This window comes from Planococcus citri, chromosome 2 (assembly GCF_950023065.1).
Source record: "Planococcus citri chromosome 2, ihPlaCitr1.1, whole genome shotgun sequence".
In the NCBI taxonomy this organism is placed as follows: Eukaryota; Metazoa; Arthropoda; class Insecta; order Hemiptera; family Pseudococcidae; genus Planococcus; species Planococcus citri.
The window spans coordinates 38,066,118-38,083,890 of record NC_088678.1 but is presented as its reverse complement, the minus strand read 5'-3'; the positions used below and the strand labels follow the sequence as shown (position 1 = coordinate 38,083,890).

At 34.4% G+C, this 17,773-nt stretch overlaps 2 protein-coding genes across 2 annotated transcripts in view; one reads left to right on the top strand and one right to left on the bottom strand.

The window, feature by feature from the left end:
• Positions 1–17,773, bottom strand: part of LOC135835687 (Kv channel-interacting protein 2) — a 123,278-nt gene that overhangs the window by 83,234 nt on the left and 22,271 nt on the right. The window lies entirely within an intron of this gene.
• Positions 412–4,860, top strand: LOC135835683 (uncharacterized). The gene is made up of 7 exons (XM_065350065.1): positions 412–469; positions 713–1,123; positions 1,214–1,398; positions 1,522–1,687; positions 2,155–2,274; positions 3,308–3,586; positions 3,658–4,860. Exons 2-7 carry the CDS (start codon positions 1,099–1,101, stop codon positions 3,708–3,710), a joined length of 828 nt encoding a protein of 275 aa, XP_065206137.1. The 5' UTR covers positions 412–469; positions 713–1,098; the 3' UTR covers positions 3,711–4,860.

Sequence of the window (17,773 nt, the reverse complement as noted above, 5' to 3'; positions counted from 1 at the left end):
TTTGAAAGTGATTTTTTGAAAATGTTATGGAGAATTTTAGTGAGAATATCTGAAAATTGCATACCTACATTATTTCAAACTTATGAAATGTTTTTTGAATGGTGATGATGATGAATTGAAGAGAATTTTCAAAAACTGGATGTATAATATCAAATTTATATCCAAGTGTACTTACGTAGATTTTTAATTTTGTTTCTGTCATTTTAGGATTTTTTATGATGGAGTCGGTCAACAAAAAAGTAATTGACCGCAAGCCAGTAAAAAAATATGTCGTTCTTTCCGAAATGGGAAAAAAACCAAACACAGTAATACTCAGCACCGTTCTATCCAAGTGGGTTCTCTTTGAACAAAAGGAATTCTGGTACCCTACAAATCTTAAAAAACTAGGACATGATATAGAAGAGGTCTTAAGAAACTGATCCATATAAGTGGAAGAAATACAAATGGCATTCGATTTATTACGAAACAAGTAATGCTCTTACTTTCAAAAATAAGTATGTTGTTTGTAAAAAAATGTAATGAATGAAAGATAGGTACAGTAGTTTGAAAAAAAATATCAGGTACCTAAGTAGTTTGAAAAAAAATGTAGTTTGAAAAAAAATGTAGTTTGAAAAAAAAACCGGCAGTTTTGAAAAAAAAATACAGAGCCTAGTTTGATAAAAATTGAGTACATGTGTGACCATTATTTAAATTTATAAAATGTATTTCTCAGATCGGTACGACAGCGCTGCTGATCAAGTAACAGCGTTAGAAAAAGATATATCCGAAGTGTTCGAAGTGTCCGAATCCAGCATTATCGATTCCAGCCCTCCGAATATTCTACGAAGCAAAGTCTCTAAAAAAGGTCGTACTCTAGGAAGTGTACCTCAAAAAGACTTCTCAGATCGGTACGACAAGGCTACTGCTCAAGTAACAGCATTAGAAAAAAATATATCCGAAGTGTTCGAATCCAGCGTTATTCATTCCAGCACTCCAAAAAGCCTACGAAGCGAAGTCTCTAAAAATGCTCCTACTGTAGGAAGTGTACCTCAAAATGCTCCTATCTCTGAAAGCCAATATGCTGAGTTGAAAAATGGTATTGATCAAATATTGGCCAAAATGAAACTTTTGAGAAAAGAATTAGGTGGGTTCAATAGCGTTGGCCAACTAAACCTGTATACGAGTACGTAGATATATGAATATTCAACATTTTAATTTTTTCTTACTCGTACAGACGATATTAAACGAAGGCAGTCAAACGCTGTCGTCCAAGTCCGCCAACCAACAACTTCATCGCCAAGGAAAACCTTTATCAAATTTTCTCCATGGAGGAGGGACATGGAGTTGCCTGTTAGTACGGTCGAGGAGATGGAGAAATTAAATAAGAAAATAGAGGACGCTGATTATTTCGCTAAATTGGTAAGTGTGAATATTAGTGCAAGTTGAAAAGTGGGGAAGGGGAAGGCAGAGTGGCGTCGTCTTAACATGCTATATTTTCTAAGAATTTCGAGTTTTTCTTTCATCCTAATTTCTCATTTCCAGGGTGAATTGTTCAAGTACTGCAGCAGCTCGGCTTTAAACGTTCCTAAGAAACTTGATGCTATCATGGATCAGTTATTCGACCCAGAAATATCACGATTTTACAACTGCAACGGACTATATCAGAAGTATAATTTTACAGAGACGCGGATCTACAAAGAAATAAAAGGTAATTGAACTATGCATTGATGGATATGTTGTAGATACCTACCTATACACAAAAGTATGATTATTTTTACACACGTGAAGAATTCAGAAAACAGTGGTCACTTTTGAAATCTGATGGAACATTGGGTGGTATCATGCTATTTTTGTCACTTCTTTTTCTGGAGCACTCTAATTATTTGAATTATTTTGTTCGAAATTCTTCAATTTTTTCAGTTTTTATTGCAATTTTTTGACGTTTTTAATGCCTCAGAGATGAGATGAGAAAAAATAGTAAATAAATAGGTACATTTTTGAGTAAAAACGAAAACTTTGGTTCTACTTTTTTTGAAAAATTCTTCTATTGAACACAATATGAGAAATGGTTTTCAACGTGTTGATAAATTTTGTGTTTTATAAGTGATCTATTTTCCATGCAGGAAATTTTTCTCATTTTCTGCATAAAATAAATACCTATCTACTTAATTACAGGTTTTTTGGAGAGAAAAATTGACAGTACTGTGACCGAGAACATTCGTGAGATCGAAAAAAGTTTTGTCAAATGGCTTAAAAAGAAGTCCGACGGACTTAGATACGCTGCAGCAGTGAAAAGTAAATTCATTCTTTAATTTAAAAATAGTTTTTGAAGTATCTATGTATGTACCTGGGTAATTCTCAAAAAACAGTAAAATTCGTGTACCTACATTGCAAATTTCTCAAAGGGTTTAGCATGCATTTTTTTTTTTTTTTTTGGTTCATGGAAGGATTACCTCACACATTTCACATTGGGTATTGAGATTTTTAGCCCCTCCTTTCATTGGCGTACATTCGAATTATAGCTCGTTCTAATCGTATTTATCTGTGAAGTTTTGATATTTAGAAGAATCTGTGTCCTTCAGCTTGCGTTTTTAATTACCCTAATGAACCCGCCAAAAATGATAATTGAGAAAGGGAAGTTATTCTACATCATAAATACACATATTTTTATTACGTCTTGAAAATCAAATTATGTCCAGTAAGTAAAGCTAGAAACGAAAAAACGTTGAGATTGTGCTTCGTCTTGTGCAGCGCTCATTTGTCCTTTGACTTGGCCAAATTTCAGACATCTCTACTTTTATCGCGCTAGTTGACATGTTACACGATAATACATATAAGCAAAATTTGACATTTCCTCCCTCCCCATGCCTCACACCCGCCCCCTACCAAAAAAATAAATCCAGATTCGAACTCTGCGGCCTTGAAAACATTATTGACATATTATATGATAATATAAGCAAAATTTGACATTTTCCTCCTCCCCACGCCTCACCCACCACCTCCACAAAAAAATAACTCCAGATTCGAATTCTATGACCTTGAAAACATATCAATCGACATATTATACATCGATGAGGGTCGAATCCTAATTATTTCTGTTTTAGGAGGGGGGGGTCAGGGCCCACAGTGGGGGAGATTCAATTGAGGCCAACACTAGAAAAGGGATCTGGGACACCTATATAAATGATTCCCACTTGAAATTTTCCAAAAAAAATGATTTTTGTTTTTCAAAATAAAATTATGCACATAAAAATTAACCTTTTTTTTTTTGAGAATTACCCACCTAGAGTTGAAAATACGAACACTCAAAAAATTTTTCGATTTTTAGGTGGTAAAAGGAATACGTCAATAAAAAGTTTGAATGATGAATTCAACGCGTCTTCAAAATCAACGAGTGATCTTCCAACAGGCGAATCTTCGGCGCTTCAACACAAGGCGAACAAAAGCGATTTTCTTCCGATCGAATTTCCATCGAATCATTCGGCTGAAACTCTGGCGAATGAACTTTCAAGTGATGAGCCTTTTTCAGATAACGACGATATGTACGATAAAAATGACGGCGATGAAATTTACGAAAAAACTGACGACGACGTTGGAATGGGGTTGAGTAAGTTCTAAAATGTTATCAATACTTTTCATAATGGGGTTTCATTAGTTTAAATTACACTTTATTTTCAGGAATTGCGGGTGCTTTTGCCAATGAGCAGTTTTTGGATAAGTCGACCGATTAATCGTTTTTCAATTATTATCGAAGTGAGAATCAGGATCTGATTTCTCCATGTTATATGTATACGTATGAACAAGCTTAAATTTAAATTTATCGGAAACATAAGGTACATAATTTGACTTTTTGTTTGAAGTAGCAGGGTGTGAGTTTCGTGCCTTAAAAAACAAAGTGACTTTTTTGCTCTCATTTTTGTGGAATTGTGATTTTTCTTTTTCCAAAAATCATAATTTCCTTTAAATTTTGATCTTCTTTTTCGTGAAGGGAGGGAAGCTTCTTCAAAATTTGATGACTTTGTTTTTTTTTGTGTATTTTCACCTTTTGTGGTGGATTTTTCTGCATCTCGATATCTTTTATTCGTTGATCCCTCTCTCTCTTTGAACTATTTTTTTTCTCTGTTGAATCCTCTTCAGTTTTACTAGAAATTTTTCGATAATTTTCCTCAAAAAATGTTCGATTTTATTTCCAAATGTATAATTAATTTTAATTCTCGTGAGTTCTCTGTTCTGAATTCATAATGGTTTTTGCAGTACTGAATTTTCGAAAGATTTCCATTTTCATCATTTCCATAGATTTTGTTTTGAATTTCATTGATTCGTTTTTCTGCCTAAATTTTTGTTCTGAATTTCTGCGAAACCTTTTTTCTAGAATTTTCGAGATTTTTAATAACATTTCTTCCTAATTTAGTCCCAAATTTTGGAAATTTTTTCGGCCTAAATTTTTGCAAAATTCCCCTGTTTACAGATTTTTTAAATTTTTTTAGATTTTTTTTTGGACTTTGAGACTTGATGGTTTTATTTGGAATTTTTTTGAGGATTTCTTTTGAATTCTCATAGATTCTATTTTCCCATTTTTCGACGATTTGCCTTCGTGAGTTTTTTTTCAATTCTTGTGATGTTTTTTCTTAAATTTTAGTGCTTTTTACCTTAATTTTTTCGCGGTGGAGTTTTTCTAGGTACTTCTTATCGAATTTTTAGATTGAATTTCGTTCCTCCCTGTTTCGGTAGACTTCCCCCTCTTCTTTCAATTTTGCAATTTTTTTAGTAGTTTATCACATTTTTCGATTATGTTTCCGGAATCCATAATATTATTTTCATGCGTTATTATTGTAGTGTAATTTTGAAATGTTAATAATTACATATCTGTTTTGAGCTTTTGCTAGGTTGTTTTTTTTTACGCTAACTTACAATCACTGTTCTTCAACTCGTATCCCCTAAACACTAACCTCAGCCGCTCCTCAGATCACTTTACGCTCACTTCACCTCAACATGGCCGAAAGATTTCCCGTCCAAACACCTGAAAACCACTGACCAATGGCCAAGGGAATCTCACGCAAGGGATCCTTCGGCCCGGGGGCTTGGTGCCGAGGATTATTCTTTATTTATTTATTGTTTAGAGGGGGGTTGACACCCGAAGGCTTATACAGTAGATCTTTCGTCATGTTTTAGATTGAATCCCTCCCCTTCCCTCATGATGATTTTTTTTTGTCGTAATGTTATGTTCAAATCAAAAAATAGAAATATGTAATGAAATCAGTATCCCTTCTCGAAAATCATATCAAGTGTTGAAAATATTGTCATTAATACTATATAATAGATCGGAATTAATTCAAATCACTGAAATTTGCCATAAAATTGATGAAAAAATAGCAGAATTGAAAAATTGGTCAAAATCCCAATTGACAAAAATTCGAAAAAAAAATACTAGATAAAAGCTAGCTAATCACGCTAGTGCGCTAGCGCAATTGTAGCGTGATTAGCTAGCTTTTTTCTAGTATTTTTATCCGAATTTTTGTCAATTGGGTATAGAAATAAATTCCACCATCTTTCATAAAAAATGTTTGGGATTAATCCACACACAACTCAAAAGTCACTCAAATTTTATATATCTACTTAATAATCAAATCTCAAAAAAAAAAGCTTTGAGGAGCAAATGAAGGAAAATCTTTCCTATATGAAATTAAAGAATTGAAATTTCGAAAATGGTCCATATGATATGCCCCTACTTACCTATAAATTAAACTAAAAAGAATAATTATTAATTAGGTACCATTTTTTTTTCAAATACTTCCAAATAGGTAAGTATCTCCCACTTTTACACAAATTTTCAACACTTTTCGAGAAGAAGAACCAAGTTGAACGAAAAAGCTTTTTTCGACAGCACTTTTCGTCCTAGGGGCGACCTTATTCAATTAAATATTTTTTTCATCGCGATGTTCGGATTCAACGAATCAACTTACCCCGACTTCATTTCTTTTCGCGATGATTTAGTAAGACTTTGATCATTCTTTTTTCAGCCCAAAATCTGAAGTCATGAAATCAAATTTTGAAAAAATCACTCAAGTAAGTATCCACTTGAAAAGTGAACCTGTAAACTTCGAATTCGTATTCAGGAAGCTGAACTGACCCGATTCCATTTTTTATTTTGAATCATTCAGCTCAATATTTTAAAATTTTATTTTTTTGACTAAATCTTTCACGAAAAATTTCTGGTCATTTAAAGGTGATGAAAGAAGTGATAATTTCAGAGTAGGTAATTTGAAAATCCAGGGGAAAAATTTAAAACTCGCTGGAAGCTGTCAAATCACCTAAGAAAGGTCGTATACTTGTTTTTGAGTCAAACAATGAACTATTATGGTGTTTGTACTTACGAGTATGGTTTTGGAAAATTTGATTTTTTGTTTTTTTCGTGGAATTCATCCGCTGGTCAAATCATTTTTGGTCACTCTAAAGTCCAAATTATTTTTAAGTTCCTGGAGAAAATTAAAAACTTGCTAGAGGCTTAAGAATGGCTCAAAAGCGGTTCTTTCCTATTGAAAGGGTTGAAATAAAATTTAAATTATTTTCATCATTTAGTCAAAAAAAATTGAGATGGGAAATTGCATTGCATTTAAAAAGTCATCATTTGGTAGGTTAAAACGAAAAAAATCATAAAAATCAAAATCCGGGTCAAAGGCCACATTACCATGCTCACTGTAATAGCGCCTTTGAGCATATTTTATCAACAACACTCTAACTGAGTTGCTCATGCGTAAAATGAGGAGAAGGATTAGTATCAAATATGTATGACCAAATATGATAAAAATGGACTTTTTGGATCACGAAACAGATTTTGTGATACACTTTTCCCTATTCCTTTCATAAATTGATTGATGTCCATATTTTAAGGAAGCATCTCCTCTTCCAACTTTCAGTCACCCAAAAATTAATAGACGTTCATTCATACCTACTGGCCAATTCGCCAAACAAACCCACCTATGGTTATTTCAAAAATAAAAAACATTACGTAACATCTCCTTCGCCTTGAAGACACCAAAGGCCGAACCGGTGTTGAATTTTTTCGCAGTTTGTTTCTCATTAACCTCGTTACACATTCGCATATTTTTCACAGCCATGTAACCAGCGTGTTTGTAGGCAAAATATGTATACCTACGAAGAGACGAATACGAGTCGTTGATGCGGATCCAGTGAGTAGCGTCAGTCGTATACGAAAGTTTCATCAAAAATTACTTACCCACTCTTTAGAAGAATTTGTACCGGGGCCAAAATATAAATATGATAATTAAAAACATGCGCGAAAATAAACACGCCGGCCGTATATTAGACGGCAGCTTGTTTGCATGGTCGTCACAATAATCAGCCCAAAACACGACCTTGATTTCGGATGATTAATTCGAAAATTTGAAGAGATCTTCGCGAATCTAACGTGAAGTTTTTTTCTTCGTTTTGCCACCAGTGTGTACGCGAGAGAGAGAGAGAGGAACATAGCGCGTCTTTCATTATACGATGAGGATGAAATCTCGACGGCGGCGCCATTTAACACTCTCGATTCGAAGTTGGGGGCTCGTCTAACATAATAAAATCTTAATTACGCGTAATTCCAGTCGACAAAAGCTTAATCAAAAACATTCAATGGCATAGAGAAGTTTACAAATTGCTCGGTTTCCGTTGTTTTTGCCCGTTTATACACAAAACCTCTCCGGCCTCGCACGTCGGTGTATTTTGTTTAAATAGAGAACCGCGGTGATAGAAATGGGCGAGAGTGGAGGGCGCCGGGTGCGCCTTTAAAACTCGAAACAGTGCTTTTGTTTTGATTACTAGCTATGATGAATAAATTAGCCAAAAAAGGAGGCACCCGCGGCCAGCGTTGTCGTAAGAAATGATATAAACGAGCGACAAAATACTTTTTAAACGTTAAATGCTCGTTTGTACGACGATAACAACGTTGTTTATTGACAATACACGGTAATAACATGTTTATCGAGGTTGCACGCGAGAGCTGGAGCTATTCGAGCGCGTAATATTTGTCGGATTAGAGAGAAATCAACCCCCAAGTGCGTGTATTTTTTGGATACAAGCTCAACCTGTGCTTAATGCGTATATACGAGTAGGAGCGAGTTGATGGTATGTACGTATAAACTAAAAGCGCCCAAGTTTGGGCAAGATCAACGGGGTCAATCGCTTGAAATTCGTGGAAAAACTTTTTAAACTCTCGTCACGAAACGTTTAACAACCTAATGATCAATTCACGGATTAATGAAATGCATGAATTAACTATGGCAGGTTTGCCAACAACTTTGTGGCTGAAATTTACCAAGTTGTAACCTGGTTAAAAGTTAGTCTTGTGCTTTGTAAAGTGACACGTAAATTTTTATCTGTTTGTGAGTACAAAAGGCGAGTTGAGAATTACCTGTCGCAAACTTTGATTGCAAGCGAAGTACGCCTTGTAAGGGTATGAAATGTTAGATAACAGATACTATAGGATGAAAGCTGCACAAGCGAGCGTCATCTAAGAACATTCTTTATTCGAGGTAAAAGCTACACAGACGACTTGAGCAACGCTAGTCGAATTAATAAAGCACTGTGATAATAATTCAGCGTATACCACGAAACTCCAAAGTCATAACTAAATTATTCCAGCGGAGTTGAAGCACGTCAAAATTGAAAATCAGAAATCAGAAAATAGTTCAGAAAGCGAAACTATCAACGATAGATGACAAAAAATTCATTCTCAGAACACCTCAAAAATTTCCTTCGAGCAAAAATTTCAGATCTATTTCAAAACTTGAAAAAAACGAATTAAAAGTATTAAATTACCTAAAAATCAAAATCAGATCGAGAAGGTCAAATTTTCATCATGTCTTTTTGAGGTTCCTTCCCGAGAATTTTTTTAAAAGACTATGAAATTTTTGAAAAAGTCGAAAATTAGTCCTTTCCAGAGTTTGCCCCATTCCAAAAATTAAGTTGTGAAAATTGAATTATTTCTGCGTAACATATCAATTTGTTGCGTTCAGCGACGTAGCTGAAGAGATGCAAGAATGAGATCCCTTATGAACTGGAATCTCAGAAATTTGGCAGCCCACCTAAAACGATCGAGAAAGTGCCCAACAAGCAACAGCCAAATTTAGTAGTCCCAAAGTTCATTTTTGACCCCTGCAGAATAACGATTAGAAATTTCTGGAGAAAATTTAAAAACTCGCTGGAGGCTCTAAAAATGTCAAACTGAAATGCTTTTAAATCGGGTGAAGCAGACGATATCTTGTCGAAAAAACCGCTCGTCTTTTGAACTCACATTCCTGGGATTTCGTGGTAATCAACTAGAACGGTCAAGGGGGTGTCCAATAAGTAGGTGCTAAGTCATAAGTCAAAAATTCACTTTTAAACTTACATTCCTGGAATTTTGCGGTAACCGACTTTCTGAGGAAGATTGAAAAGTCGCTAAAGGCTCAGAATGGCCCAAAACTGAAGAAATTATGGTATACCTACTTTGCTTCAAAAAAATTTTAAAATGTTCAAAAATTCGATTTGCAAAAAACCCGAAAATGAATTTTAGAATTTGAAATTTTGGTTATGGGAGTTTTAGGGCATTTGCTTTCGATCTAAGTATCTCGGTTTTGTTCAAATCAAAAAGTGTGAGTTCAAAATATTCCCTCGTCATTACAAAATTTTATGCTTCCCAAAGTTTCTTCTCACTTTTTGTATAGCCTAACTCTTAGTTTTAGCAACTCAAAAATCGATTTTCATCGCAGAAAAACTGCTGGCAGGTGAACGATCAAACTTTTCATCACAAGAGGGTACAAATTCAAAATGAATTTTATGAATCGAACTCTGAGCATAAAATATTTTGAAAATGAAACCTCGTGGAAAGAAATCTCACTCTGCTGTTAGGACATTTCATATTCGGGTCATTTCATGTCAACTCAACCAAAAAAAGACGATTTGGAAAGTCATGTCTTTCGATTTCGATCAAATTTTTTTTACAATATACACCCATAGTTTTTTAAATCGACTTCACCCATGGCCCACAGAACCTCCCCTAATAGGTAAAAGTCAAAAAAAATTGTTGAGGGCCGTGGACGGGGTCCTATCAAAAATCTGACGTCATATTGGTGTTCAGTTTCACCAAAAACATACTATTCAATGTGTCGCACGAACGAAACACTTTTTTGAACTTTTACCCCCTTTGGGAAGATGCTGGGGGTCATGGATGGGGTCCTATCAAAAATCGGACGTCATATTAGTGTTCAGCGTCACCAAAAACATACAATTCAATATATCACATGCCCCAGATTTTCTTTCGAAAGTTTCGCCCAAAATTGGGGGTGGGGGTGCTCCCCCTTCATCAAAAGATCCCATCTCGAAACTTGAATATTTCAAAAAAATCATCAAAAGGTACATCTATGGAAATTTTTTCAAAATTTTAAATGATAGCTCCCACTTACAGCGCCATTTTGAAATTTGAACTTTCAATTTGAAAACTCAACTTCCAACTTTTTAAAATTTCAAAATGCTTAAAAAGTTTTAAATGCAATGCCCATTAGAACTGTGAAATCAGTTTTGATCAAAGTATCATAGTTTTGCAGGAATGGGCTGCTGAAGTTGAGTACCTCGAGACAATGTGAAAACAATGGAAGTCCCCCACCCGGCCTCTGAGGGGGCTGGGACCAAACTAATTGCGGGTTTCTTACTTACTGGATGGGTATACATTGTAAAAAAAAAACTGAGGTTGAGTTGACATGGAATGACCCATTCTACAATTTTGTTTCTCATTATTTTTTTCGTGAGATCCTTAGTTTCTCTCAAAAACTGTTTTCTGTCATGGTAAAACTGAAAAAAGATTCGAATTTTCAATAAACCTCGACTACTCATTTGTATTTTCCAGAGAAGTCATTCAAATTGAATAGGAATAAGTAGTACAGACTGCAATAAGGGAAAATTTTTGGTCCAGACGGAAAGTACAATCTCAAAATCTAAGTAAGTACCTATATTGTCTTACCACAAAATTTTGACAATTTTTTGAAAATCAAAATTTCATCAAATTGAGATAGAGAACTGAAATTACATTATTATTTTCAATCAGATCTGGAGCCTTCAGAAAATTTTTGGATTTTCCAGTTCTCAAAATATTACATACCTACATGGATTTCAATCAGAAGTAGGTACCTAATCAATTTTGAAAAAATGTTTCCTCAATTGATTAGAAGCCTCTGAGGGAAGAGTTTTAAACTACCATAAATTAATTTGAGAAACCAAAAATACCTAAGAACTTGGAGTAAAAAAATCTGCTTTATAAGTACTTTCAATTCGAGAATATGATAGGTAAGTCATACGATGTACGAGTACATATATTTTTCACATGATCATTTCTCCAATCAAACCTCATCGAAAAAATAAAAAGCCTCAAGAGTTGTGAAAATACTCTTCCCTCTCGTACGTCACCTTACACGAAGTAAACAAATCCAGCAATATTTCTTCTCATATTTGTATTTACCATTAGGTCACCAGAAAAAAAAACTTTCGTCGATGGTAGGCAGAAGTAAATTCTCGATAGTAGATTTTTTGACAGTTGGCACGACCAATCGAATGTAATCGTGTTACAAACTGATAAAGTGTACGAGATAATAATGAGCAAAGTTGTTTTTTTAATTTTCTGATTCATTTATTAAAGTGTGACGAGGACGAGAATTTTCACAACAAACTATCGTATACATATAAGTGAAAAGTTTCGTCATCGTGAACCGTTCCACTCCAAAGAACTAGAAGGAGAGTGAAAAAGAATCGTGGTATATGTGATGGGGCAGGATGAGCGCGGTCGTCTTGTGGAAAAATTTTTACACTACGTATTGTACAAATATCGTACGGTTGTTTGATTAACGCGAGACAATTTTCAAAAACGCTGCGTACAGTGGATAAGATATACGAAGAGTATTTTGCAATAAAATATTATTAAAAGAATGAACGACATAGAGAGATAGAGACTTTTGAAAGTATTAATAAAATTAATGGTTTTGAAGATCTGCCAAGCTAGATAAGACGTTCTATAACGAAAAGTTCATTATTTTTATTCGTTGTCTATATCGGCCACTAGTGAAGCGACGCCGCGCCTGCCTTGTATACATAGTACGTAGTATGTATTGCTTTCTCTCAATCGAAAAAGATACGAATCCTCGCTTTTATCCGTAATAAAAATCAAAAGCCACGGGTGTCTTTTCTGGCGTTTCTCAAATATCGAATTAATCATACGACGTGCTAGCGCCATCCTCAACTTTGCCTGCTTTTCTTCTTGTCCAACCTTAGCTATCGAACTGATACGTCCGGTATAGATGTTTCGAATCGGTTGACAGTTTTAACCACGAAACGATGCTACGATCCGAGTTGTATACAATCTCAAGCATTAAAATCTTCTCTAACGTTTTCCATTCAGCTCGAGCCAACAAACCGTGTCCGTAATCTTGACCTTTTTGGTTAAAATATCTTTACTTTTTCGTCTGCATGTCGTCACTGAACGTCTCTCGGAACTACGAACTAGCAAATTGCATCGACCAATTTAATAAATTTTTCTCAAACTGCGTTCGAAATGTCCGGAAACAAGGACGACGTACGAGAATATTTAGCTATGTGATTCATACGTTTGCCTTTTTCAAGAAGTACAAGGTGGGTATTCAAGTCGTGGCTCAGATATGTGCGTACTTACTAGAAAATTTATTAAAATGGAATTTACGACGTGGTTTCCTGGTTTAAAGGTCTGATTACGTTTGTATCGTCGGTATACCACGTCCCTGTACAATGAAGGAATACCCTGGCAAGCCTGCACACAATATAAAAATTTCATTCCAACTCCTACAAAACGTACCTATACATTGCGTGTATACGGTTTGTATAAATTACCGGCTGCAAATCTTACTGCTGGAAGTACCACTCGTACGTTGAATACAATACGAGTCCACTTTAGCACCTAGTGAATTTACAAGTCCCAAGAGTCTTACATAACACATATCTACACAGTGTTCTCTACATAAAATAGTAGATACTTGCAGCAGTTGCCACAAACGAATGCCTTCATTTGTATACACGTACCTAAGTCATGTAAAATTCAATATTGCAGATCAACCTCCAACCAAATAAAAGACGTATATACAGGGTGTCCCATCGAATGTTCACCATACTAGAAATTTATGTGTCATTACATATCCCGGAAGAGAAATAAAGAAAGTTGGATGTACACTGAGCAGTCACTGAGGATCTTCATTGTACCAGGTGTCTCATGTAAGGTTCCTAATAATTCTTCTTGGAATGAGGCAGTCCAAAGTCCAAGCTTATGCAATGTTTTTTTCCAACATAATGATGGAAAAGTGATCAATTAGTTATTCAGTAGGAATCTTCTGTCTGTAAAGAGGTCAGGTTTCAAAATTTTCTCATTACTCGTATTTCTGATAGGTACCTCCACATGGCATCTCAACAACTATGTCAACCAATTTTCAGAATTAAAATTTCTATTTTAGAGTTTAAAAGTTCAATAAACAATTAAATATTTGATCTTGTTAAAAGAGGGAAAAAATTTTTTATGGCATTGATAAAATTGTTCATTTTTCCATTACTTAGTTTGGAGTTGTCAATGATATGTCTATGTGAAAGTTGATTATCCACTAATTATATCAACACCAACCTTGACCAAATTTTCAAAGATTTCTCAAATTTAGAAAATGGCGTTGATATTGTGGATATATTTTGTTGACGTCAAATTTCACATCAACAATCAACATTAAAATCAACATATACTTAATCAACATGAAAATGTACTAGTTCAGTACTCTGAGATAAAGTTATAGCGCTTCAAGATAAAGTATTGCACCTTTTTCAATAAGAAGAGTTTATGTTCAACTCAGGGCTGTGCCGTAGAATACACCATGTAGAATAGCCTGAAATCCAGGTAGGTATGTGTAGCATGCGTAGAATGCGTAAAATAAGTGAGCATGTGATATTTTCTTTTGAAAAAGTTCAATTTTTTCCCATCATTATTCATTTTATGTTGGAAAATTTGAAAAAGTGTTGAAAACTTGAATAATCAGGTGAAAAAAACAGAACAGTAGGTAAATTGAAAAAAAGAAAAGACTAGAACTAATTCATCGAATCTGATCAGTGACAGAAAACTGAAACTGAAACTGAAAAAAGCAAAACTGAAACTAAAAAAAAATGATTTTTGGTACTTAGTCAATTTTTTCCAATAAATTTCCAAAATTGATGAGGAAAAAAGTGAAACTGCAAAACTGGAAAAACTGAAACTGAAATTAAAAAGTGAAGACTGAAACGCAAAAGTGTTGCCATCACTGGATTTAATGACCATAATGGTTTCAAAAAATGAAACAATACGTTAAAAAAAGAAAAACAATGGAAAATAATTTTTCGAAGCAAGCATCATGATTCTTAATTTTTAGAGTATAACAAACAAGAATGGAGTAGTTATGTATTATTGCATTCTACGCATTTTATCGTCTATTTTACACATTCTACGCTTTCTACTCATTTTACTATATTCTACATCAAATTTCACAATATATTCTACATCAAAATGTAGAATAGGCTATTTTATGTGTAGATGCCCAACCCTGGTTCAAGTCAACGTCTAATTTACACAGGCATTTGGTCTGTACCTCTTGGAAGCAGTCACCGCATTGTTGCTGCTATCAGCATAACATGAGCAATGGCTAGCTTCAAGAAAAAAAAATTTGGAAAAAAATTTCCAATTTTGAAACTAAAATTTTATAACTTTTTACATAGCAGGGGATCGACATAAATTTTGATGCCAACATTGACCCATCTACATCTGTCACATTTTGAATCCCACATGTAGATGCAGAGCTATGGGTCTGAAATTATCCCAAAACTGGAACTGATGGAATCCTGATTCAAATCCAATCCCAAAACCTATCCCAAAACCAAAATCGTTGTTTTACTTAATCCCAAACTAATTTTGAACCCATAACAATCCCGGGAATTGGAACAAAATTGTTTTGGTTTTGGGATTTCAATTTTGGATTTTTCCCCAATTTTATTCTGATAAATTGTCATTTCACAATTGAGGGTCTTGATGGAGTAAGGTCGTTCGGCACTTAAAGCCCTTTTTCCGCAAATGGTCTTAAAATAATCTCCGAAGCCTTGTAAATCTACCCACCAACTTTCAGTTCACAAAACGCTTCCTTCGTAGAGCTACAGGTTTTTAAAGACGACAGGGTCTGCAGGGTCGCGTTTTCACATGCATTACTAGATACTGCACATATCCGGTTTTCTCTGTTTCTTCACAAAAATACACGATTCCGGATTGAAAATTAATGAATTTTGGAAATATTAGTAAATGACGATGACAACAATGATAATTAGAGATATTGTGTATATTATGACTTTGACTATGAAACTTAATCTATAGTTCTTTAAAATTCATTTTTTGAAAACTTTCACAGCTCTACATTTGGTGTTTTTTATTCATTAAGTCGATAATCACTCTTTTCAGCAATCAGCATCTCAGAAATCGTCACTCAAGATGATTAAAATCATATTAAATTTTCTGTAAAGTGCATTTATGGAATAAGGGCGTTAAAAACAGTTTTGAAAATCACTTTTTTGAAAGGTTTAATGTAACCGAGTGCCGCAGTTGAGTAAGGGAAATGAAAGATAACACTTCGAACTTTGAAAAAACGTAACCGCAAAGCTCTAAGTTAAGTAGTACTGCCTAAGCCACATAGGTTTAAAAACTTCAATCGCGTTTTTCTCAAATCGTCATTTTTTTCTAACGCCCTTATTCCACCAGGACCTTCAATTTTACACCATTTATTATCATTCATTTAGATTACAACAGAAATTACTGGATGAATTAAGCAAAATATAAATAACTACATATATCATCGGATTCCCCATGTCAAAGTCAATTTGAACTTATAAAATTGGTTGAAATGAAAATCCTAAAACCAGAACCAATTCATCCCGGAACCGAAACAATTTTTTCAATCCCAAAACCGAAATGAAAATTTAGAAGAACAAAACTGAAACAAATCCAATCCCGAAATGAATAAATTTTGATCCTGAAACCAAAATCCAACCCCGAAATTGTTTCGGACCCACAGCTCTGTGCCGATGTAAAATTCGACCCTGTTTTGAGCCAATTTTTCACATGAATGCCGAGCAACATTGGTCGACAATACCTACATATACCTACAATCTGTTCGAAACAGGGTCGAAATTCACATTGACATTTGTGGGATTCAAATGTGACGGATGTGGATGGGTCGACATTTAACTACATTGAAATTAGCATGGTCATTGTTGTACAGGAGATGTATGCAATCTCTTATAAGGAGAAGTGACCAGGATTACAACAACTAAGGGTATTACTAGTTCTAACTTTATTATCATCAGTGGTAAAGCTTCACAGGCACAAATAAAAACCCTGCTTCTACAAATGGCAGGAACCGATTCTTACTGATGGTTACCACTGGTAATTTCTGTTTCACCACTTGTACTTTCTCATGTGTAAATAAGAAAAAAATTGTTTAGAAATTTTCAAAAATTCTATCTATATGGAGCAATAGGAATTCTGTTCAAGAGAAATTTCAAAACATTTTTTATACCAATGTCACACCCGAATCCAAAGTACCTACTGAAAAACCGTTAGTAGAACACCCTGTATGTATACAAGATGGTTCTTTACCTATAAGGATAAAATACCAACAGCCCGTTAAATTATACCTTTACCGCGTTTTAATTTGACTTGGAATTGAAAAATCACGCGCATTACGACCGAGGGATGTAATTTTTTCAATTCGTAGGCTGGTTGAAAAAAAAAATTAATTCAATTCGTGTAAGAGGCGAAACCTAACCAACGACACATCCCCAATTTATAACCATGATGAAAGTTTTATTGTTTGAAATTTTATTTTTCCCTTTTTCGTTCGACTGGATTTATTTTTATTACACAGTTTTAATAACTGTATGGTTGATGCGTCTTTTCCTCCATTTGTGCACAAAGCTATATATGGGCTACGTTTTCTCAAGTAACACATCTACAAGATCTTGAAATTGAACCGAGGGTACTTTCATTTTTATATCGACAATTTCGCGACACGTTATTGCCTGAGCCCTAAACCATAAACTCGAAACTCATTAAAGTCGTTTCAATTGATAAAAAGTTTCTATTTTTAGGAGCACGTGCCAAGGGTATCGAGTATATACTTATGCAGAGTCAGAGGTATTCTAGGCAATTGGATGGGTATAAAAGTGAAAATTAGGTACCAGACATGAACCTTTATTTTGCAGCTGAATATTCAATATTTCCAATAAAAAGTTGGAATTTTTCACAATAATAGGTAAAGTAGGTAGTAGGTATCTAGTATCTACTTCCACCTCATTTTGAATTTTTCAGAAAAGTTTGTTTTTGGGGGGGGGGGGGTTTCAAACAAACCTAGTTTTTCAACTTGAATTCATTTTTTTCAACAATAGTGAAATGAGCTGCTCTTTTCTCCATTCTTCCCCTTGAACGTCTCTGAATTCTGTCTTTGGATTTAAAATTCTTTCATAAAATACATCCAGTGTAACGTTGCCTCATTTAGAAAAGTATGAAGTGATCTCTGGTGAGAAAAAAAAGGCTGAGCGCTTCTTGGACTTAGGTAATTCGATCTTCTTAAATTAAAAAAGCAAAAATTAATCCTATAATTTCATATGCATTTACCTACATGAAACAGTGTCTTTCAATACTTAACTTATTTTTCAACTTTTCCTCTTATAATTTCAAAACTCAAAA